At 40.4% G+C, this 26275-nt stretch overlaps 1 protein-coding gene across 1 annotated transcript in view; it reads left to right on the top strand.

Moving 5' to 3' along the window:
* Positions 1 to 26275, top strand: part of fstl5 (follistatin-like 5) — a 191333-nt gene that overhangs the window by 159751 nt on the left and 5307 nt on the right. Inside the window, exons 11-15 of the mRNA XM_034092166.2 lie at positions 4508 to 4534; positions 4767 to 4885; positions 17171 to 17320; positions 20157 to 20264; positions 24309 to 24433. Coding sequence (XP_033948057.1) covers positions 4508 to 4534; positions 4767 to 4885; positions 17171 to 17320; positions 20157 to 20264; positions 24309 to 24433 — 529 coding nt within the window. The remainder of the gene's footprint in view (positions 1 to 4507; positions 4535 to 4766; positions 4886 to 17170; positions 17321 to 20156; positions 20265 to 24308; positions 24434 to 26275) is intronic.

Raw genomic sequence — 26275 nt, 5'->3', positions numbered from 1 at the left:
GAAAGGCCACCAGCAGTTGGTGGACGCTTTGAATTGGACATGAAATATCTCCCCGTTTAAATTACCCTTTGAGACTTCTCCTCTACTGTATAAACTATCTCTTTCATTTTTCAAATCATGCAGGAAAATATACCTTGTAATTCTGCTTTTTTTCGGAGAGTTACAATTTCATGACTTCCTGTTTGACCCCCTATTATTTTTTAAGTCACTATTATTTATTGATATGTACAATTTTAGCAAGTTTTTATATTGTCCTGTTCCTGTAAGCCAGTACAACAAAATGCCGTTGTAATAGTACACTCTGTGTCTTGTTGAAATGACAATAAAGTATGTCTAAGTCTAATTAATCAGGGTGCTTTCAAGTTGATGCAAAGAAATACGTCACAATGCTTTATGATTCTCAATTCCTTGCACTGCATTTTTCTACCTTTCCTTTTGTAAACTACATATTAAGCAGTTTTTATTTTTAAGATGAGGCTGGTGATATTCTACGTGCGTCTAATTATATATGTGGGGGAAACTTCTGTGTAGCAATGCAAGAGGAGTCACCGACTCAAAAGGAGACACGGGGAGAGCTCGAGCTTTGATGTCAAACACTGATGGTTTATTTTGAGCCGGAGAATTCACAAGACAAGTCAAGAGTCTGAGGTTCTGACTACACGGGAGTTGCCACAATCAATTCTGACAAGACCTTCCTTTGCATGAGGTTATAACTAGTTTGGAGGAGGCTAATCAACAGATAGACTAAACAGACGGGGACACTGAATCCCTTGCAGCTGACGCTTATGGCCTCGAAGATTTCACACCTTGGAGTCAACAAGCCCCGAGAAGGATGTGTTCCAGGTGTCCCACAACAATAACTATCTCTGACCGAGAGTTGCCCGGTCACAAACTGGCAACATCAACAATATGCTAGGGCAGCCCCTCCTTATGGGAGATAACGGCTGCTCAAGGTTGGTCAGCTGCGTCAGAGGGCGAAGGAGGACATGCAGGGCAAATTATTCCAACAATATACAAATTATTTGAATAAAAAAACAAAACAAAGAGGAATTGAATAAGTATTGCCTGTAGTAGAGCCAACGCCTGATATATCTTATCCCTCTGTGCCATAGAGGTGCCATTGTTAAAAAAATATTCAAAACATTTCTGACAAATAGTCAATATTCATATCATTGGTCCTCAAAAAACAATATTAACAGCAGTTTGAGTAAAGTCAAATTCAACTACAAAGCCCAGACATAGTTAAAAACTGTAGGAACCAATGGGTTTGGGGTTAAAAGCAACAGACAGGGTAGAAAAAATAGTATAGGTATGGACCGGCACATTGTGAGTTATGATCGTTAGGGTTGGTTGAGACTGTAATATTCATCATTCTCTGTTTCCTTTATAGGTGGGGAATGTAAGTTTGAGAAACCGGCTCGAGAAACACTTTTTGTTATATTCCATGGAATGCTCTGAACATTCCGATAGCAATGCATATCTGATTAAGTGCTTTGACAAAAAATCCATAAAAAAATATCATCTGTGGAAGCCGTGGCGCTGTAAAAAGCACGACCAATCATCTGAGCCGGCCCGATTAAAGTAACCGGATGGCCTACCTGCCTGTCAGCCTTCCATCGGGGCACAAACTGATCTCGTGTCCTCATTGGTCATGTGCGCGTTCGTGTGTGTTGGAGGAGGGGCTCTATAAGGAAGTCTGAAGGAAGTGGCAGATTTTTTCCGGCTGTGTATTTTCAAATTCTAGCGCACTCGAGCTGGTTTCTCCAAAATTACCTACCCCACCTTTAAATGTTATTCTCCTTTTCTCTTCATTTGGGTCTGCGTTGAATGTCTTTTGTGTGTTTTTCAGGTGTTTCCTTTTAAACTTGTAGAGTTTTTATGAACTGTATGCTATAAAGTGCCTCAAAACAATTGTAATAATTATGAAAATTATTATTACTAAGAAAAATATGGTATCACCAGTTGTATACCTGAATGCCTCTTAAACTTAGTTTCAAATCAAAGTATTTCTCCATAAAATAAAATAAAACATCCTCAGGTATAACACTAAGTATACTGTAGCTCCCTGTTGCATTCAGTAGGAAGCTTATTTTCACAGCTCTCTCAAAGTCAGTCCTCTTAATCCTTGATTCTAATAAGAACAAATATAAACAGGACACTTTCTTTATAGAGAATCAATCGTGAGAAAATTTGAAAAAGACAAGACATTGATGCAAATTCACATTTCTGCTGATGTTCAGGTTTAGAGGCTTTAGCTAAAACCCAAGGCGGGGGGTCCTGAGGCGTTTTAATCCAATGTGCTTTAAGTGGGAGCTGGCAGCTGCATCTGAAGTCTTGTTAGCATTGCTGCAGCCATGGATATCTGCGTTACCTGTGCTGCATGTAATGAGTCACTGCACTGAAACGGTTTGTATCAATGCAGATGAGGAAAAAAGCAAAAAGACAGAGATATTTACTTCCCCTTTGGAGTTGCATTTCTGTTCTGCTTCATCATAGAAAGTGACTACTGCATTCTATAATATCTGTCCTTATGATTAAAGCAGCACATTTCCAAGAAACTTCTGGAAGACGTGGAAAGCCTTCACACCGCAGGCTCCACAGTTACATTCTGCATATGCGTCTACTCCGACACAATCACTCTTTTATTATGCATCCGCTGTCATCCTGTCATGCCACTATGGTAAACACCAAAGGCGTTTTGGCCCACTGCCACTGCTCCCGTAAACAAATTGGATTTATGTAACCTTGCCGATGGGCAGGAAGTGCAGAGTCCAGGCAGAGCATGGCGTTCCCAATGTTTGGACCCCGGTGGAAACACAGTTATTACGGCCAGAAAGAGTGAACTCACCGCCTACAGTGGCAGCCGGCTTGTTCTGTTATATGGATGATGACGTTGATGTATGGGCTGCTTGTATGAGCAGAACAGCCACAGTCTCTCTGCCAAGTGATGAATAGCATCAATACTGTGGGCTATTGGAAAAGACCCGGGCACACAAGATCTCATCTCAACTCCTCTTTCCCATTTTCTCCATTCTCCATTTTTTGGCACATCTCAAATAAATGGTATTGTTTTTGCCCTTCCCTTCCCTCCCTTCCGTCTCTGTCCCTCCTATCTATACACCCTACTCCTTTGTGTGTAACTTTTAATGAGATGAAGGTATGCAAGAGTGCACAGGAAACACTTGACGAAGCACTTTTGAGAGATTAAGGCTGACTAACGACACACGGTGTCTGCTCGGCTTTGTCTCCCCGTTTCCCTCTCTGCATGCGTCCACCCGAGCACGAGGCTGCGGGAATGAGCATTGCAATAGAGGCGAGATTAGAAACGGATGTGAATTGAGCTGGAGATTGGTTTGTAACCTGAAGACGGGGAAGCAAAGGGAAGACCGGGGGACGGGTGAACAATGAGAGAGAAGGTCACGGTTAAAAAGCCAGCGTGAGAGGATAGTACTGCGGCTGCTGTGGCGGAGGATAAGAATGATTGAGCAGCAGAATTGACATCCAAAATAACTTTATAATAGCTCTACTTTTTCTCCTTAGCACATCCCTCCTTAGTCATGTAATGTTAAGTGATGGCTTATTTTCTCTCCAGTGGCTGCTTTTGAAATCAAACAGCTGCTGTGCTTTTCAGGTCAGCCACTAAAGCACTCAGGTTGTTATGTGGCTTTCATTCGACATTTCCCCGTCATTAGTTACCTTTAAGTGAATGTAATGAGAAAGGACCCGCTATGGGAGCAGGACTGGGTTTGCCACCGAAGAAGGAACACACTGATCCCTCTTAATGACGTATGATAATCATCTGAGCTTGAAACCTGTGGACTACTCATGGGTGTCTAAGGTGTCTTATCCATACGGCCCGTATTGACGATCTGATGTCTTGGATTTTGAATGTATTAGTCTATTTTCATGTCTCTCAGTGTAACGGGTCATAACCTGTTATCCTTCAATTAACGACAGCGAAGCATCGGGGGAGTTTTCTGGCATTTATTCGGAGAACAAAAACAATGTTCTCCTTGAACACTCACTTCAATGTCAGGGGAAAGCGGAAATGACATACAGGAAATGGGAAAAGATGTGCAACGGGAAAGTGTTCCCACCAGAAACAGAACTCAAAAACATCAAAAGGAAACAATCTCATAAAAATGAAATTCACAACCTATTATAAATCGTAATTTATAACTAATAATGATGTCTACACATGTTTAACTCCACAACATCAGCATACTTGTGGTACAGCAAAAACCATACACGCTTTACAGTACTTGTGTTGTGTTGACTGCACTCCGTTTTCCAGTGTTTGGTATCAAATGATTTCCAAGCAGAGGGCTCTATCGATTGTTTGATGCACGAGGTGTGGTGTCAGAGAGTCAGTTTCCATAAAACTTTAATGCGGCCCGCTCTCCTCTCTGCCTCAATAGGAGTTAGTGTTCGGGTAGCTCTCACAAAGGGACCCCATTGATTCTTGCATTGATTTTTAACCACGCTTTCCTCTTTTTCTCCCTCACAGTGGCAAACATTTTGTGGCGAGAAGAAGGTACGTCTAGACTGCTTCTGCTTCACTATAGGATTCATTAAACTGAGTTAATTGAATTTTTGTAATAGGGTTACTGAACTGTGATGAGGGGGATTAAATGATTTGATGCTTTGAACGTAGATAACAATGTTGTCGGCTTATTTCCGTTGCAAATGTTCACACTGTGCAGTCTCATATGCTATTTTGGGGTCTTCACAGTGTGTGACAAGTCTGTTTCTGCTTTTTCGTTCAGGTCTCGGCATTGGAAACATGTTCTATGTGTTCTATGAAGACGGTATTAAAGTCATTCAGCCTGTGGCGTGTGAGATACAGCGACACATTAAGCCCAGTGAGAAGCTGCTAGCTCTGCAGGTGAGTCAGCTTTTTGTTTTTTTATGTTTTAAAGATGAGTTAATAATAATAATAATGCATTGTATTTGAAAAGCACCTTTCATTGCTAAAAGCAATCCCAAAGTTTTACAAGCGGCGTAATGGAATGGAAAGAAACACAAGTTTAATAAAAAGGCTTTTTTTTAAAGAAAGGTTTTTAGGCCTTTCTCTCCTATTGTCTTTGTCCCCCCCCCCCCCCTTACTTTGGTGTTCGCGGTCAAATTCTACCGGTCCTGTTTTAACTGCTATTACATTACAGTTGTTCTCGATTGCTAACACACATTTGTTTTGTAATTGCTCAGTTTCTCAGAACACTAAACACAATTCACAAAACCCCACACCCAAAGTGCAAAACACCTCATGTCTCCTGCTAGGTGAAGAACTGCACTCAAAACTACATAAACACTTACCTGTTGCAAACGTTAGCACCAAATATGGTTTGACCACCCAACTACACACTGCTGAGCATACTCTAAAGCACTTTCATCTGTTCTGGGCTATGCTCGGCACATAGAGGTTTCTGCGGAGAAAGATTGCTTGAGTTTACAGAAACACAGTAAAAAAAATCACAAAAAAAATCACATTTTATTCAAAAACAACATTGTGCAACATCTCAGCACATAGTTACTATGCTTCGGATCTCTCTAAGTGTGATGCATTGTTTGCCAAAACCCAGTTTGTAGCTGCTGCTTCCTGCCTCATTGGAAACCCTTAGCCTTCCACCTCTTTGTTTCTCAGTCCTCCAGATAAACAAAGACATAGTGGTCGGTCAGTGTCTGTGTTGCATAAAAGTAAGTGTACCACAGTACATTGTGCAGGATTTGTGTACAGTTATAGTATGCAACATGCCAACAATTCAATTACAGGAATGAAGTGTTTCACACAACAGATATAAGCTCTGATATATCATGAATTATGCAGAGCTACAAACTGGTAACTAACCTGTTATCAAGTCTTAAGTGTCCGGATTACAGAGGCGACAGTACATCGGCTTAGATTAGGCTCAACCCTCTGTCCAGCCTCTCTCATCGTCAAATAATGGTTGATAACATTTCATTTAATTTCATTAGAGAGTACTCTTCCTCCTCCTCTCACTCTCAGCCCAGCTCTTCCTCCTCCTCTCACTCTCAGACAGCTCTTCCTCTTCCTCTTGCTTCCATGGTGGCTTCCATTGTTTCTGTAAGAAAGTACTCACCTGTGGTCTTTTCATAGTGCTAACATCCTGATTGATGAGCCAACAATTATGCTACCAGGTGTTTGGTCAGGTGGAACGTGTTTCTTGATCATTGGTCCATGTGTGAGACATTTTGAATATCAGTGTTCTAAACCTGCCAACACGTGACTTTATGTCAGATTCCTGTGTCTTACGTGGAGAAACGTGTGCAGTGTTTGCAAAAAGTGCCATGTTGATTTGCAAATTGTGTGAAAAGCTGAAAAGGTGTTTCGAGTTTTGGAGATTTGAGCCGATGTTTTGCTCTTTGAGTGTCAGTTAAAATAATTGTGCTTTATGTAGCATTTTAGTGTGTTAGCAATCGAGAAAAACTGTAACACAAAAACCATTAATCATTCTCCAAATTTCATTTAACACCCTTTCAAACTGTACATAGTGTATCAGACTTACTGATATACATGAAAAACTGCAGTACATATACAAAGAATAGACACTGAACATGTATTGCGTGTGCCAGGTGTGATCCATGTGTGTGTGGGGACCTAAATCTGTCTACACAGTCACGTGTGGGGACTTGCCTCCCTTATGGGGACAAATTGGAGGTCCCCATGAGGGGAATCATTAATTTTAGGGTGAAGACTTGGTTAAGGTTAAGGTTAGGATAAGTCTCCAGGAAATGCATGTAAGTCAATGTAATGTCCCCTGAAGTGGTGTGTGTGTGTGTGTGTGTGTGTGTGTGTGTGTGTGTGTGTGTGTGTGTGTGTGTGTGTGTGTGTGTGTGTGTGTGTGTGTGTGTGTGTGTGTGTGTGTGTGTGTGTGTGTGTGTGTGTGTGTGTGTGTGTGTGTGTGTGTGTGTGTGTGTGTGTGTGTGTGTGTGTGTGTGTGTGTGTGTGTGTGTGTGTGTGTGTGTGTGTGTGTGTGTGTGTGGTGTGTGTGTGTGTGTGTGTGTGTGTGTGTGTGTGTGTGTGTGTGTGTGTGTGTGTGTGTGTGTGTGTGTGTGTTTCGATCCGGATGGTTGCCAATTCCTTTTCTTTATGGTGGTCACACCATGGGTGTTACAAAGTTGACTAAATCGCCTTAATGCAATCGAATCTAAAACAAAAAAGTTATGATTGATGAAAGTAGTAAATCGGTCAGATTGAGGGTTAAGGTTGTGTTTATATTATAGTGATTCTTCTGAACTGAAATACCTCAGTCATCTGTGTAAATGGAAGCTGTGAGGAGCCCTTGACATAAATCGTCTTTTACTGATGTTATTATTTCCATATCTTACTGTTTATTTTATATTATTTTAAGTTAACAGGAAACACAGCAGTCACCTGGTTAATTTAACTTGTGTTTTTGATTATCAATCTTTATTATTTCAAGTTAGTTTGTTATTAGTCACATTCTACTCATTTGGTTGGATTTGGTACAGTACCCATGATCCTCAGCTATTATGGTATATACATACATTCAGATAGAGGTTCATCTTTTGTTCACTGGAGATAATTAATGTAAGAATAACCTTAAAACATGTAAATAATTGTTCAAGCCTTCCTAATTTTACAAATCATACTTTAACATGTCCCCTCTTTTACTCAGGCATGCAACCGACATGTTAGCTCTGATTGTTTTTAACCAACATCCTGTTTGTGATTCTACAATTTCTGTCATTTCCATTAAGCAGTTTAGTCTTTCACCTCATTTTTGTTTTGCTTTTATAGCCAACAACAACAACAAACTCTAATTAACCCACAGTACGCTACCTGACAGCAGAAAGAAAGGTTTGCAGCATAAACACATGTTTTCTTGGGAGTTAGTGGAGAGTGAATATTGGGATGTAACACAGCAACTGTTTGCAGACAGGGGGAATTCCCCTTGGAAAGTGTCACTAGTATTCAAGCATTATACTCAACAGTATATCAAAACACAATGAACAGCACATTTACTGCTTAAACCCTGAAATATGGATATCTTAAGAAAATCAGACAAGCATTTGCAACATAATCTGTATCTAAGAAGTCAGTGCGCAAAACACATGGACATCTTTCACGTCCAAAGAAATTGAATTATTGATGCTTGGCAAAAACTCCCCATCACAATCTTTATTTCATTGCATTAGAAAACCTTGTAAAGAACCAGATAATCTCTTGAAAAAGTGGGCGATCAACAGTGGCATAAATCAGAAGTCTACATGTTGCACTATGAAGCAATACATACTAAAACATTTATGATAAATCCTTTTCTCTTACGATGAGCCACTGTGAGTAAACAGTTAACTGGGAATGGTAAAATGTGTTAATGTGTGACCGGTGTGATTCATTATCCGCTGGCCTTGACGTGCGTCCTGTTGGCTGACCCAGTAACAGCTACTGAAATCAATCATGAGCGTCAATATAGTTTATACTGGGATTCCTATTCCAATGCAGCCGAGCAGGTAAAGACTCAGCGTCCTGACCTAGAAACCCCTTGCTGTAAATGTAGTCACAGCCTTTAAACATCATGCCAATAGCTTAGTGCATACAGATATGATGTGCACACAGAAAATGTGTTTCATTTATTGAGAGAACCTGCATGATCTCTATCTTTAAATTACATTAAAACATTACATGTCACTTGTTAGACGCTTTTATCCAAAGCATCTTACATACTCAATACTGTGGATAATCCCCGCAGGAAGGAGCAATTTGGGATGAAGTGTCTTGCCCAGGGACACAACGACATGCTGACTGCAGTGGGGTTTGAACCTGTGACCCCCTGATCCGAACACCTACGCACAACCCACTGCGCCACACACGTAAATGTGTTGAAGTGCAATGCATGTGTCATGATTTGTTTGATATGATGTCAACGAGTTTGGAAGTCTTTATACAAATAGCTCATTAGGGTGTGGCACCATTTACCACATCGAGTAAGAATATTTTCTTTAACGAAAATAATGTATGTTGTGGTCTACAAGTCAAATGACATGTTCCTTTGTGGATTTAAGGAATGTGTGGTTTTCATGAAACAGAGATGAAGGATATAGAACATAGAGAAAACAATTATAATACTAAAACACCCAAGTGCTATGAAACTATTCAAAACTATTTGAATTTTTGTTTAGCTTGATGTAAAAAGGGGCTGCACACATCGGGTGTTGCAGACACACAATATAGACATGTAACGTCAACATGTGTATGTTTTGGAAGAAAGGCTGCACAGAGAAGTCGGTGCAAACAGATACATACATGTAATATGGAAATGTCACATTATAAAGTTGTTATTGTGTGTTGCCTGTTAAACAGTTAGCCCTATACACATCCAGCAGCCCCAGAGCAACATTAGCATTCATTAAGCGTCTTGTTTATGTCCGCCTTGTAATTCCAACGTTCTCTCTCTCACTCTTAGCGCTGTTTGTTTACGGTCTGCCCTTACTCCTGAGGGAAATATCTGGCTGTTCGGTGGGTTTATCAGAATTCTTATTTATATGGAAGCTGCTGCTGTTGATCGGGGTCAGACTGAACCAAACTTGTTAAAGTTTAACACCACATTAATGATCTGAAAGATGCTAAAGTGTGCTGTGGATTTAAGAAGATCCATAGCTGGATGATGGAGCTGAGAGGGTTTGTCTTTACAAGCGACCCCTTTCTTATAATGCGTAGTAAATGTGTCTGCACACTTTAAAACCATTGATTAGTGCAGATATAAAGTGGGAGCTTAATTATCTGCAGAGGTCTCCTCCTCTCCAAATCAAATGGTGAGAGCTGGTTAAACGAAAAATAGAGCAGTTGTGCTTCTTAAAAAAGATGTTTTCCACGTGAACCGGTGAGACAGCGACTCGCTAAAGGCCACATCTGCTCACGTTATTACTCAAACAAATAAGAGTTTTCTGATGACTTAAATCCTACCTTGTTAAAAAGTAAAGTTATCCTTGACAAGCATAACGAGGTCCAAAAAGGTAAACAAAGTACGCCCTTAAAGAGCACTAAAGGAAATGTACCTTTTAGCTTAAAGGTCACATGTCATTTCTGCTAATCGTATTTCCATTGTTGAGGTCTAGAATAGATTTATATTGTGCAATTTTCCAAACTCACATTGGTTTCTCAAACAGCATCTCTGTGAAGTATGTGTATTCACCCTGTGTCCTAAACGGCTTGTTGGAGTTGCTGCTTGTTGCTGCCCCCCCCCCCCCCTGTGAGCCCAGTGTGCTCCGATTGGTTGGGACGTTGCGAGGCTCGTTGCTGCGAGCCACTGCTGCGAGATTCTGCGAGGAGCAGACAGGTTTCCGGGTCGGCGATACAGCGGGACACAGCGAAACTCATCCTGAGCACACAAACACTCACAGCCGAAGTAAAAACAATAAGTGTGGCTTGATGTTGAGAGAAAAAAGGTTTATAACGCTGTGAGAATGGGTCTGCGGAGAGCATTTCTACGCCATCCCAACTCGTCTATTGCCAGCGTTCAGGGAGCTCTATGCAAGTCAATGGGACTCCCTGCTAGTTAGCCAAGGGATCCTGGTGTGTGAGGAGCTCCGCGGATTGGTCCATTTGGGCCAATCCTTGTTGATCTGGGTGTTCACACGTCACAGAACCCGGGAAGCAAACAAATGGAAAAAGAGAAATGTCCAACGAGGCGTTCTGGGGCAGCTAGACAAGTATTTTCTGTGTCAGAGTTTTACTCGCTACAGGGTGTACATTGAGGGTTTGTGACTCTGCAGACCCTTTACATGCAGACAAACCTTCATAACACAAGGGGACGGGTGATAACCGGAAAAGCATGACATGGGTCATTTAAATAGATTTAGTTTTTCTGGGTTTGAAATGTGTTATATATACATTTGGAATAATCTAAGTTTAAATCAACATCTTATAAAACATAAGACTAGTTGTTCATGCAGAAATGTGATATATTACCCGTATAATGTAATCACTGATTCAGCCGACCTGATTTCCCCGGGCAGATCGTCACAAGTTCTTCTGTCTCATATTGCTAGCTCCAGAAAACGAAGCCCAGTGGACTCGAAGGCCACCGTACACTGGTGTGTTTGCTATTTAAAGACCACATGCCGTCAGAGGGGGCTTCACCTCTCAGAGGAGTCTGTACACCCGGCCTCCCCCACCAACGCACAGTTTATCCCCAAAGCCTCTTAGCAGAAAAATATTCAAAGCGAGTCGCTGATGGATACCTGTTAGATTTACATGTGTTCTTGAACGGACGCTTTCCCCTGAGCAGCTTCCCATCCAGGAGCCGGCCGCTGATTGGATGGCTGTTATACATGAAGCGATGCCATGAATGCACAACAATCAGCGGAGCGTTCCTCCGAGAGGTGTGCTTGTATTAGGATATCAATCACTGTGAACGCTGTGATGCCAGCTCCGGTTCTGTCATGTGGGGATTGCTTCACGAACACATGGAGCTCACGTTTCTTCCTTCACTGAGGAGCATTGATTGATTTGTTTATGGTAATAACACAGCCAATCCATTATCCTTAAGTACCATATAGTGTTTTACTGCGATACACACAGTAGCGGGAAACACTGTGTTGTCCAATTGTGTTAAAGTCGGTCCGGAAGGTATATTTGTCTTTCATCCCTCTGTGACCGATAAGAGGCGTACATGTTTTCAAGCTTCCACAGCATTGTGTGGAGTCCTGTTTTGATGTTCAAAGGTTTTCTTTATTAGTCAGACATTTGGAAGTATCGTGGGTATGTATTGAAAATGTACAATGTTAGCCTCGCCTCTTAAAAATGACTTTCCCAAAACCTACATCTAATCAAATCAAAGTGCAGGGAGGAGGTTGGGGTGGATGAGAGGGTCCAACTAACCCAAGAGGCCGCTATTCATGTCCTGTGTGCAACCAGAAGTCGGCTGCCTAACGTACATGCTTTAAGCCACACCCTCATGTTATACTAAGTCGTTTTGATGAGGTTTTGTTTTGATTCAATTTACAACGTGTGTTAAAAATGAAACTCGAAATGCAGTCTATAATGCAGATTAATTGTAGGAAAAAGTTTGCATTATGATTATTTAAATACAAATTTAAATAAAAATACAGCATAATTGTACCTTTTTAAATTTCATTTTTGTTGTTGTAGCTTAACCGAAATAAAGTGCTCTTACTTTAGTTTCTTACCCATCAATTTCAACGGAAGCTTTTTCTGAGCTCCTAATTTTTCCATTGTGCTGATTCACAATTTAGTATAGAACAAAAAAAGAAAGAAGAATCAGGGTGTAAATCTATAAACAATGTACATAGCCTTCTGTCTGGTAATTATGTATTGGATTAGGGTTATTTAAAAATGTGGTTATTAGGGTTGTAAGCTTAAATTCCATTTGAGTTGTCAACCATTTGACAAACAGCACATGCTGCAATATTCTGAACCCGACACATCCCATCATTCTCCAAGTTTACAGCAGTTTGGATCGAGGCGTTACAGAAACACCTTTAAGAAATAAAAGCAAGTGTTGCCGCTTTTGAATTCCTCTGTCTGACATTTGAGATGTTGCCGTTTCACTTTTTACCGCAGTTCCCCTCCCCACAGATGACGTTGTTGATGTGGTGTGGCAAATATATTAGTACTACAAATCATCCAGTGGCATAGCTGGGGAGAAGCATACACATCATTTTGTCAACACAGCTCTTTAAATATCATCACATTTACAAGTGAGAGCAATATAAAGCAGTAGTTTATACGCATTTATGATTTCTTTTTTCCAAACAATACAATGCAGCATTGTGCTTTCCCTGGCATGGTTCCAGTGCTGCATAATGCCGTATGTGGTATGGATTAAAGTGAATCCATGAAATACACACAGTGCTTTTTTTCTAAGGACATTTCCATAATAACGGGAACATAATACATACATGCATTCTTTAGAAGCTGTCAGTCACCACATGAATCATATACATGCATTTCCCCCACACATTTACAGACATATGTAATACCAACTGTGAAATATTACAGCCGCCTCCGTCCACACCCTCAGCTGGGCATCAGATGTTCGATTTCTCTCTTCTTGAGGTGCATAAAGTCAGATATGTACAGCACAACATGGCCACAGCGTGTGACTGCAGGAGCTTCACGGGGTTCAACAGTGCAGAATCGCTGTATAGTTTAAATCTCCTAACAATGTTGTCCATTTTAGACATAGGCCTATTATATTTACAGCCCTTAATAACATTCATTTTCTGGGCTCAATATGTGTCTTGGCTGTTTTCGTTGTGAAAACAAATGGACCATAGATACACGGATTGACCGTCCTCATCTGCGCTCTTATTTTGAAAGACAACTTCCGGTAGCAGAATATGAAAAACGCAACCTGATCTCACCAGAATGTGTGACTCCACCACGACTTCTTAACACCACAATGCGTGGTGGAGTCACGAACTTTGTTACATTTACTTGTCGGCACCACGCAAACAACCCCAATGTAAAGTGAATGAGGCTCCTTTGTCCTGGTGCACACACGCATTTCTACAATGTCCCGCAGTGAGCTTTTATTCTATACAACGTTTTTTAAATCTACTTTATAGCTTGTAGTAACTCACGGGAGGCTTCTTTTATTTTATTTGTATTCATAATTATTTTTATTTTTCGTCAGAATGTAAAAATTACATTAATTACGAATTTGTGTTCTCAAAAAACAGTGCATTGTGTGTAATGAAACTTTGATTTTTATTAAATGAGTTAGTTTTTAAGGAAGGCCAGAGCTTCAGCTGTGTCCAATAGATTGTTCCCTTTAGTTAACGTTATTTAAAAGATAAAGATCATGTCCCCTGTATTGTATTACGAGCGTCCATTGGATAACGGAGAATTTTACACCCGGAAGTAAGTAGCCTATTCTCCTTACTGTCGATTGATTTTACAGTGATATCTGCACTACACCAGATTATCCTTGTTAATTACACAACATTGATTGGTTTGAATTGTGTGCAATGCTTTTGGATTTTCCCCCTTCGATTCGGAGAAACAAATATTTTTTCGGAGTTTTAGGATGGCCGAAGACACTACACTACCCAGAATCCTCAGCTATCGTTTGGGACTACACCATGTGCTTAGCTTGACAAACCCCGTGATCAGTCCTCAACCTCTGTGATTGGATGCGCGACGTTTACACAGAGCGTCCAAAAGGACTTTGAAATGGAATGAAACCCATCGATGGCATACTATTCAAAACAGGAATCGAACGTGTCCTACCCCCCCTCCTCCCCCCTTAGGTCACAGGCTCCTCCAACAGTGCTACGCAATAAAACAGATACACAAAAAAAATAGTGAAATAGTGCAATAAGAGTCTATATACAAGTGATTGGAATATGATATATTAGATAAATAATTTCTAAGTAGCAGCCAGATGAATGTTATTTCTAAGTTCAGGTGTTTAATAGTCTTCTGGCCTGTGGGATGAAGCTGTCTCTGTGTCTGGTGGTTTTAGTCCGAATGCTGTGGTACCGCCTGCCAGACTGCAGCAGACAGAACCGTTTGTGGCTGGGGTGATGGGGGTCTTTTATAATCCTGAGGGCTTTCTTTAAGGTTAACCTGGTATTTTTAATCCACTACATTTATTTTAGTTACTTTACAGATTTGGATTAATGATGTGAAATATAAACAGCCCTTAAATCAGACTTTAGTTACACCTGAATGAAATTCAGTGAAGGTGATTGTCAAGTGCCAACAATCAGGCGAGATATTTGATAGTTGGTGCTTGAGAAGACTAAATATTTATCTGCAGATCCGTTTAAAGCATATTCATTACTCGTTATTCTCTAATAGTTCATTAAAGACTGTATATAATTGCTATTTTGTACATCCCTTTCAAGATTTCAAGATTTTCTAAGGTTTATTGACATATCATATACACAACAGTGTAGTTATGCAATGAATGAAAAACTTGGGTCACAGGTTCCTCAACAGTGCATACAAGACATCTATCAATGTGTGTACCTCCACCATTACACTGTCGTATTCTGCACATTTCTTTAAATAAAGCCTTATTAGTTAGCACATCCTCCTATCAGGCACTAAACTGTTTTACTCTAGATATCATTTGAGTATCTTCTTGATATTTTCTATTCTATATTTATATAATTGACCTTCTACTTTCCCACTATGTTGTATGTACTCTTAATATTTAAATGTTTTCATAAAATATAACACATTCAAAAGTGCTTTACAAAAATGAAAGACATTAAGAAAAAGGCATTTTAAACAGTCATTAAAAAGCAACACAATCTTCCTGCATTGCAATTACTCTACACGTGCAATAACGTGCTTTAACCAGTAGGTGGTTTGGGTTAAAAGGCTGTCAAGTTTACAGTGTTAACAAAATAAAATATACTGCTGTTTCCGGTTTAGTTTACGACGAATATTATTTTGTTATTGTTTTGATATTTGTAACACAAAAGCGATGGAAAAAACCCATAGCAACCAAAAAAGATGGTCTTAACATGACCCAGTCGTCTAGTAGTTAATAAAAAACAATAATATCAAAACAAAATATTACTACTAACTTTATTGTGAAATTAAAACAGAACGGTAAAAGAATAGTTTCCGGTCTATTCTAAGCCCGATCTCTGTAGATAAATAAATAATGAGATCAGGTTGGAAAAACGGGTTTATTTTTGGTTTCTGTTTTCTAGTGATTTTATTTTTTGTTTTGAGAAGTAGAAAATGAAAATCATCCCGTTTTTTAAGTTTAGCAAATCCCTTTTTGACCATGATAAAGAAAAACGCCTTGTATTTAAATGTTGGTTTTTCAATTTGAAAACGAAAATCAAATATCCAGTCGTTTTTTTGTTTTTGAATTTCCATTTGTGAAAAGAAAATCCAATGACCAAAACATACACCGACCACGATTACTTCAGCCGGAGCAGGGATTTCTGTACTTTAAAAACAGACCTTCCTAACTTGTTTCAGATCTAAAACACTAACAGATGGTGCTACAAATGTTGTGAAGCCAAACATGCCAAAGCACTGCCATCGTTTAGTATTCTGAACAACACCACGTCTCTAGATGTTAGTGTTGCATGCCTTCCCAAATTAACCTTCCTTTCAACGGATAAAACATAAGCAGTAAACCAAAGAAGATAGTGCTGCGTTAATTAATTTAAAAAAAAAGCTGCAGTGTCATCTATTGAACGTCAAACAACAAAAAAAGGTCCAGAGATTTTCTTTACTTTCACTTGGCACTTTGACAGTCAAATAAAAATATGCATGGCTTTAGGACATCCACAGAGAGGACACACATCAGAAACAATGGGTCAGTCAGTCATCACATCTGAGGGAAAACCCTCATCACAGGTTAATTAGGATGCTAATGAGGTCAATCGTCAAAGTAAACTGTTATAATGTTAAAAACCTCACATCACACTCGGGTCATTGGTCCACTCCTCCACCGACAGACTGATTGGACATCAATCCCCTGTGATATCTCCGTTTTTTCACCATGTTTTGACACTAATCATTGATCCTTAATAACATTGTGAAATGGTTTGCACGAGAGACTAGTGGGCACCATATTGTTAATGTTTTTGTATCCGACTGGCAACGACCTCAGAAACTGTATTTACCGGCAGTCAAAGGACAGATATTTTCACCCAAAAAGGGATTAGAGCCCTGATGTAGAGGGAAAGTACCCAGATGGATTGCTTTCATATACAGTATGGCTGTTGTCGCCCTGTGGAAAGTCATTTGACTGTGAGGTTGTAAATATGGAAGAAAGAGTTCATCCTTCAATGCCGGAGCACTCTATTCATCCTTCCTGGCCAGCAGCTCGCTAAATCGTCCTACAGGGTCTGAATGTTTGATTAACCGGGGGGGGGAAGCTCCAGAGACAGCAGGCCGGTTGAGGTTCTTGTTGGCCGGGAACGTGAGAGCTGCCAGGACTGAAAGCTGAACCGTCGTATGCAGGCTTTGTGCCGCGTGGACTATATATGTGTCAGCACCCTGCAACGCTCATTTATCTAAGTTGCCAAGATAACACGACTCACATCAGCACGGGAGATAAGACCGCTCGTCGTAAACAACACAGAGTAACGTCTGGATGAAGATAATTGTTTTTTAATGAGACGTGTTTCCCCGTGATATGAAAAACAATTAACTGAGAATGTGTGTGTGTGTGTTTTGTTCTTCCAGGAGGAGGTGTGCCCCACCTCGCCAGGAGAGGAGGTTCAGAGGTGTGTGTGGTCATCAGCGGTCAACATCAAGGACAAGTTTATTTATGTGACGCAGCCAACCTTGGATCGAGTGCTCATCGTTGACATCCAGTCTCAGAAGGCTATCCAGGTACTGTTCGGGATAAATTGGAAAACAAGGTCCATGTCAAATCTGTCAGCTCCGCACAACAATGTTTGATGATGGAGGAGTTATACACAAAGTATTTCCGTTTTTTTTTTTTTTTTTTGGCCTCCATATGGGTAAAAAAAACTCACGGTTGAAGGAGGAAAGTGTATTATTTCTCTCCATCTTATTCTAACAATCTAACCAAAGACTCCCATATGTTCCCACGGCCACATTTCTTAAACACAACATTGAAGGAATGAAGGACACCGTTTTCACAGATTCATTTTTGATACAATACATTGTCCTTCACCATGATTTGAGAATGTTGTCTTTTATCAAACATATACATCAAACTTTGTATTTCTTGGAACAGCTTGCACATTAGTTACGCTTGCACATAAAAAATTCTACTTCTTTTATAATTTATAATCCTCATAAATAAGAGCGAGTGCTGGAGTGTGCCGCAGACATGGAGGTTGACTTAAAACGACACATGGCTAAATAATCTTACATTTTCTTGTCGAAATGTTGTTGTCATTAAGCGCTGTTCTTATCGGCAACCTTTCCGAAACAGCTTACCTGTTTTAGCAATGTAGAAAAACAGAAGCATTAAAGTTTTTAATCTGCAATGTTGCTGGTTTAAATATCAACATGTCACACTAAAATCAAGACCTCTAGTATTTGGACCTTACGATGCATAACGTCCCCTTTTATTATAACGTGATGTACATTTAATCATCATTTTACATCTGCTGACACATTAACCAGGCTGCCACTCAATAATTATCTATTGTTAAAATGTATTTGATATATAATTGTATGTCCCTCCACATTTTGACCTTATGAATTTAATATAATACAATTAATTCAGGTTTGATAAACCCCTACACTAGTTGGACACCAGATGACAGGATGTTGTCTCATCAGGTTCAACATCTATTGGATTTTTCCGCATTATAATGTGTTTTTGTTTTCCGCTCCAAAGCCCCGTAAGGGTATCGATCTGGAGTGCTGTTTATCCAGCTTTAAGATCCCTTTTCCATCCGTTAGTTCACCTACTCACCCCTGACCTGACCGGTTTTATACTTACCGCTGAAGTCAGGACCTACACTTAACCGCCCCATCGATGTGGTAACCAAGTAACCCCAAGACGCACGGATACAGCAACCTGGCAACCCTTCATAGATATTTTAACAACTGCAGCAAGAAGCAATTCCTCTAACTCCCTGCCTCCCTGCAGCACCATTTATTTTCCTGAGGGAATTTTATATTTGCGAGGCATTCTCAGGAAGGAGCTCCTTCCCTACATGACAACATTCAGCACATTTCTAGCAAGCAGCGCTGAGTTAAATCCTGGGTGTCAGTACATTTCAGGGAGTGCCATGGTAATGCAGGGCTGCTGCACAGATCCCTGCAGATGCTCCTGACACCGTGTTGGCTGTTTACAGATTGCCAGCCTCTCGGGGACCTGCCAGTAAGCAGATTGGCTCCCAGAGACTGTCACAGGCTCATTATGCAGGTGCCTGGAGCTTTAGCTTCATCGCATTATATTAGCAGTTGGTAATTAACCACCTGAACCCGCCTTTCGTCTGGAATAGTACGAGAGACACGAGTTTTGGTTTTCCAGTTCCAGGTTTCACTGAATTATTAATATGATTGACGTGCGTAAAGTCATAATAATGAGCAAATAGCAAAATAGCATCCTGAAATTTGTAACCAATTAAATGCTCGCTTTTTTGAATGAGCAGATTGCATTTGTTGCATGTTATTACCAATTAATTGCAAAATGCACACGGGTAAATGTTTGACGCCGCTGTGGTGAGTTTTCCCGCTCTTCTTCGCTGTCAGATCGTAAAGTTACACAAACATATGGGATGCGGATCTTCATAGTCTTCCTCAGCCGGAAGAAAGTTGTTAGTGAAGGGAAAAGAACAACAGGAACACATGTTCCCTCTGATGACTACATGCTCAGAGATTAGTTAGAATTCAACAGATATCCTCATCTTATGTGCAATAAACCTCTGAGGAGCTGTTAGCGCTCAGTGATACAATATATATTTTGCCTAGGTAAACAATACTATTAGTGCTGCGAAGCAAACGGCAAACAAAGTAAGTCAAAGGGGATTGTGGGAATACAGGCTGGCAATAATTTTCTTTTAAAAAAGATGATTGCTTTCTCTCGCTGTTGTTAGCTACTGCATGCATGCTTGTCCCCTGTGATCTGCCTATTCTCTTTGAGCTGTCTGCTTTCAGGTGGACATAATGCACGAGGAGGGTTTTCTGTCACATGCGACTCATCCATTGTTCTCTCTCAGAGTATTGCCGCCGTGTGTCGGATAAATACTGAAAGCCATTATTTCAGTGGTGAAGAAATTGTGTCTGTCACCACTTGATTTGCTATGCAGCTCGACAGCAAAAACACCTTCTACATAAAAAGCCCACCTCCACACAGCCTTGTTAAAGGAGCGCCGCTGCTGTCAACCCCTGATGCATTAGTCTGCAGGAAAACTTTCCAAAAGCATTACCACCGCACATCAAAGAAGGATCTCTTCAAAAGCAAAGTCTGGATTGCCTTGAATTGTTATTCTGTGGACCTGCTGTCTTAAAAGGCTCAGTTTGGTTTGATTGTGTGTGTGTGTGTGTGTGTGTGTGTGTGTGTGTGTGTGTGTGTGTGTGTGTGTGTGTGTGTGTGTGTGTGTGTGTGTGTGTGTGTGTGTGTGTGTGTGTGTGTGTGTGTGTGTGTGTGTGTGTGTGTGTGTGTGTGTGTGTGTGTGTGTGTGTGTGTGTGTGTGTGTGTGTGTGTGTGTGTGTGTGTGTGTGTGTGTGTGTGTGTCATCAGACTTTCAGCACCGACCCTTATCCCGTGAAGCTTCACTACGACAAATCTCATGACCAGGTGTGGCTGCTGAGCTGGGGAGACGTGGAGAAGAACTTCCCCACTCTCCAGGTGAGTCCACCATTTCCTGAATAAAACCCCCACATGATATTTATGTGAAAAGGCAGATAATGAGATACTCTAGCACTGATATGATGACGTTCAGCATTGTCAATATTTGATCAAAAGTTCATTTGCAAAGGGCTGGAATATGTGTGTGTGTCTTCTTGACAACATATCACAACATATGTTAATTATTTTCACGAGTGATAACACATTTCCATCACAGCCAAAGTGATGGCTTTAGTCCTACACATATTGCAAAACTGATTCACCATCTAGTGCTGTTAACAATATCAAAATGTTGAATTCTTTATTTATCAAGGTCAAGCCATTGGAAACACAATAAGCAGCCAATGAAATCTTACTTCACATCAACAATAAATCTTTCATTACAAGTATTAATCAGAAATTGAACTAGCTCAACTAGCCTGTGAAAGATTTTAAACGAATGTCAACAATACTCAAAACCTTTTACATTAAAAGTCTAAGGGAAGAGTTTATTGCTTAGGAAATTGAAAAGTCACATTGTAATGATTGTGTAGGTGATGTGGAAATGGACACTTACTGATCTAACAAGACATCAGGTAAACATGGAGGAGGGTTTGATGTTGCATCAACTGAGGAAATGACAAATAAAAGCCTGATTCTCTCTGGCACGGAGATAAGCAAAGGACAATTTACTGCTAAACGCTAGGACATCAACAAGACCAGCAGAGCGGTCCACCATAGTGGTCACATCAATGATAGCCCAACAGGGAAATAGTTGAATATTTATATATGTTTCAGCAGGTCAAAAACATGGTTAGAAGTCATATAATGTTATCTAAATATTGGTGTAAACAACTTCGTGAATAGAAGAGTCACCTTCCTTACACACACAGACTGTGTCACCCTGATACAGATTTGAAGATCATGCTACAAATAGAATCAATAAATATGTAATGAAATGGTAATACATTTCAAAATAAAAACATATTTTTCTTCCTCTGAGGGTCATCTCGATGCAGCTCGAGCGGTTTTACTTGCTTAGAAAATTCAGCTTCTCATCGCCTACACAGAAATTAATAATGCAAGGTTTGGTCTGTGGAAATTAGCTTTGTGCATTGTGGCACAATCAAAGCAGACCTGCACACCGATCACATGTCTGCGCCGCATGCACACGTGTTATTTAGAAAGTGGTGACAACAGCACACACTCTGAAGCTCACACACCTCAGAAATAAGGAAACAGACTGAGGGCTTGTATCTCATATCAGAAATCTACATAATAGCAATAAATTAACTGGTCACTGCTTTTAAAGAATGACAATCAACACGACATCAAAAATATTGACCAGTATTCCTCTAAGCCAGGGGTGTCAAACTCAATTTCATCGCGGGCCACATCAGCATTATGGTTGCACTCAAAGGGCCGGTTGTAACTATATAAAATATACATATATATAAATATATAATATATATAAAATAATGTGTTATATTTAGGGCTGTCAAACGATTACAATTTTTAATCAGATTAATCACAGCTTAAAAATGAATTAATCATGATTAATCACCATTCGAACTATGTCCAAAATATGCCATTTATTTATGTATATTGTTGTGGGAATGGAAAGATAAATGAAAGCAGGCGGATATATCCATTTAACATACAGTATCTATGTTTATTATAACATTTTTCTGCATGTCAAAATGAAAGACAACCCACACACCTATCAATCATCAAACCGTGTTGATTTCTATCAACGGGGGAGTACTTCAGGAAAGTCGACAGAGGGGGGGGGGGGCGCGCGCCTAGTGGAGTACTTCGTGACCACAGAGTGTGAACGTTGTGATCAGCTGTTTTAGCGCAGTTCTCCAGTGATGGGGGGAGTCTCCCTCCGCAGCCGGTTGGCGTAGTTGTGGCACAGTTCCGTTGTACAGACCGACGTTAACAGCAGCCCTGTCTGTGCACACGGAGACCGACTCTGTCGTCCGGTGATCTAACCGCCTTCTGGAAAAGCTTCACAAGTACGTGACGTCGGTACGCAAATGCGCTTTGTGACACAAGTGACGGTACGCATTTCAGATTACGCACATAACCTGCGTACCAGTTATGTGCACCCCTGTGCCAGAGCCATATTATTACTAGTATATGGCTCTGCCCTGTACTACAGCAAGAGTATTCTCCGTCGGGACTTCCTGCAACAACACCACGCCGTTATCAAAGATGTTCTATTGAGAAGACGATCACTACGTGACAAAAGTTTTCAAAACCGTGGCTACTGAAATCAATCTTACTAACTGCTGTCTGTGCAATTTACTCCGCGCGAGTTGGCAGACTTTATTTTGCTTACTTTAACATCATTTTTCATGGTGGGGCTAAGCCATTTCTTGGTATGGGTGTAGCCTACCCCAGCCATACCCTGGCGCTGCCACTGGTGGCACGTATGGGGCGGGCCATTCTGCACATGCGTTAAATGCGTTAAATATTTGAACGCAATTAATTCAAAAAATTAATTACCGCCGTTAACGCGATAATTTTGACAGCACTAGTTATATTACATTATTGCCTCTGAATTGGATTATTATCGGATAGGATAATGACTTAGTAATTAACTACGTCTGAAAGCAAATAATTGCAAGTCTCTTCAGTGCCATGGCACAAAACGAGATGCATTGTGGGGCATGTAGTTTATGGGCAACCTGATTCTGTAAAGCGGCATTTAATCGTATAATAAACGTATTACATTCTTTGCAAGCTCTTGCGGGGCCACATAAAATGAAGTCGCGGGCCGGATGTGGCCCCTAGGCCTTGAGTTTGACACCCCTGCTCTAAGCTTATGTTAGCAAAACGTTTGGCATTGCTTCAAAAGGGACTCAAACGATTAAGTCATGACGTGGACTGATTTGAATAGATTACCATCATTATAAAAAACATTGCACATCACTCGACAAGTGCTGATTACAATATCAAAATGATTTCTTTACATAGACTCTGACATAAAGGTTTGTCAACAAAACAATGTAATAGTCATACAAACACAATGTTTAGTTACGTTCAATCTTTATTTTACCCGCGACAACTTTTTCTCAGCAACACAGGTACAGTTTATTTCAAATCACCCGAAACACGACTGTCTTCTCAGAGGACTAACTATTCAAATGACCAGATGTTCCCTTTGTTCCAACATGGAATGAATGTTGCAGTAATCATTGCAGCCTCTCAGGGATTTCCAATCCTGGATTTGTTTGTCTTGCTTGATGAGAGGCGCTTAATAATCACTTTCAGTTCAGTGGGTAAATATTTGGAGAGTGACATATTTCCAATTTTTTAAGCTCCAGAACATTTGGAGTGAGATAAAGTGCTGATATCCATAGTGGGACGACACAATATACAATTTAAAGTGGCCCTATTTATATGTGTCTGCTTTCCCTGTATAGAGTGTTATGTCGGTTTGTGTGCATGTGAATAGTCTGCAAAGGCTACAATTATATGTAACACCTAGCGCTTCTATTGGCTAGCGCTCCAACACATTGTGCGTGATAGGCTAAGAGGCGGGACATCTCTAAGCGGTTGACAAATCACAACAAAGCCGGGCAGCTAACCAATCAGAGCAGACTGGGCTCTGTTTTCAGCAGCACAGGCAGTATGAGAAAAATAAAGAGCTTTTTGAACATTAAAGCATGGAAACATGTCACAGTAGAGACACTACATACTGATATGAACCTGAAGATGAGCAGAATAAGACCTCCTCAGTTATTGTTTAAGATATGTGATCATGATCTTTTCCAAGCAATATGTTTATTACTGCTGATATATACTCCATTACAGATGTTACCTAAACTAGTTTTTTTCTTAGCAACACATGATAACCTCATAATAATAACTCTCTTATCATGTAAATTACCTAATGAATGCCTAATTGTTCCTTTTTAACATCATGATATGTATATTCGACTACAACAACTCATAAGCTACAGTGTGACTTAAAGACTTAAACCTGCAGCACTGACTGTATTCATCACGCTCATATTTAACGCCCACCTTCTTCTTCGTGCTCTTGGTGCTCACCAGGTGATCAATCAGGCCAGTGGGCGAGTCTCCCATCACACGGTTCACACGCAGCCCATCGGCAGACGCTTCGACCGGGTGGACGACTTCTTCCTCCCCGCCTCCAGCCTCATCATTAACCACATCAGGTGCGTCCGGCAGGATCCAAGAGCGCTGCTAATGCAAATTGATTTGCAAATTACATTCACCCCATTGGCATTTCATTCCATTTTTTTTCTGCTAGACTCAATACTGTGATAATGATTTGGACGGGCATGTGGTGTGAAACTGAGTGTGTGTGCGCCGCTCCGTTACGGCGTTAATGGAAGTTTTTTGGAGAACGGCCCAGCGGTCGTCTGTGCTGCAGAAACCGCAGCCAATCACCTGGAAACGATCTAAAAATAAACCCTGAGTTACATTAGCTGTGGAATTAACTTTTTATATCCCATTTTTAAATCCAGAAGCCAGTTACTATCCCCATAGAACATGTTCTTGATTAAAAATGTATCAGATCGAAGAAACAAATCTATTTCTTAAAGCTGCTTTCGTGCACAATTATCCAAATAGACACAGCAAGGTAATTTGAGTTAAGCTTCACACACCACTTGTTATTGTTTGCTATCAGAATCAGAATAGTTAGATCTAAGGGATGAACACTTCCTCTGAGCGAAGGTTACAAAAATCCAAGCAACCTTCAATATAAGAAGCTTTCAGACAGATTAGGTGTGCATAAGACTGATCTTTAAGCCACAAAGACGACGGCTAATGCCTCTTTTCTTCATTCACTTCTCAGTCTTCAAAATGTCAGGTCATAATGACACATTTGCAGATATTTATTTGCCATTTTCTTTTTTGGTTTTCTTTTTGTGAGAAACCTGAGTGCTGTGAAGAATGTTCTCAGTGTTTGAGCACACTGCTGTAACCCGCTATGTGTCTAACACAAAGGTAGGCAGTGCAATTATGTTGCTAAGCACCATAATGATGAGTACATGCAGCAGTAACTCAGCGCTGCTCGTTTCAAAAGCCATGCAGGGTTGTGTTTGCTCGTTCTTTAAAAGTACACACACATTGTTATAAACTTTAAAACAACTGAATTAGACAGAATGTGAATAGCTGCTGGCATTTTTCTTTTAAACATTATCAGAGACACAGTGATTGAACCACCTCCTCAGTGCTGATGCCGAGGTGTGTTGGCATACTGTATGGTTAGAGGCAGGTTATTTTCCCAATAAAAGTAACTCAATAGGTCATTAGTGCACTTAGTCTTGCATTAATTATTTATGTGTATTGCCCCAATTATAAAGCTATATGTTTCCACACGGGGACAGTGGGCACTTTTCCTCCTCTGACATGTCAGTTAATCGAGCACAGATGTTCTGCTGAGGTTGTCTCACTCAGGTTAAACTCGGACAGTAAAGTCGGTCCCTAACGTTAGACTGAGAGTCCAGGAACAAGCAGGAGGTCTGCGGGACTTCCGGATGTTAACGTTCCCCTAGTGAGGGTCCAGGGTGGTGTGGGGGGTTGTCTGCCTCGACTGTAATCAGACCCAGTGAGACCTGCAGGAAACAAAACAGTGGTGTTTGGAAACGGCTTTACCGACTAGTTGCTCATCATTTTAGAAACTCTTAGAAAATATATTTTAGCTGCCAGGTCCATTCAAATAAGTTTAAGTGGCAACATGTAGATCACAATACCCAAAGAAATACTTTGACATTGTTTGAATGTTTTGCATCTTGCATTGGTCAGCTCATTGCCTGGTAGATGATGTATTCACCTTTACAAGCATGAAGACTAAATAGCAACTTTAACTGATACTAGGTCATTTTGTCACAGAAGTGTTTGTAGTTATTTTACAGAAAATAACAAATTATTACGTTTAGTAGTTTAGTCAGAAAACTGGAAACATTGCCATTGTAACCTTTCAAAAGTTTGACAGTATACATTCTAAAGATATTCATTTTACAGCAAATTCTCATTATTTGGAAGCTATT

This window comes from Pseudochaenichthys georgianus, chromosome 10, assembly GCF_902827115.2.
Source record: "Pseudochaenichthys georgianus chromosome 10, fPseGeo1.2, whole genome shotgun sequence".
Taxonomy (NCBI): Eukaryota; Metazoa; Chordata; class Actinopteri; order Perciformes; family Channichthyidae; genus Pseudochaenichthys; species Pseudochaenichthys georgianus.
Note: the sequence above shows the minus strand (reverse complement) of the source record. Positions and strands in the feature narration are given on the sequence as shown.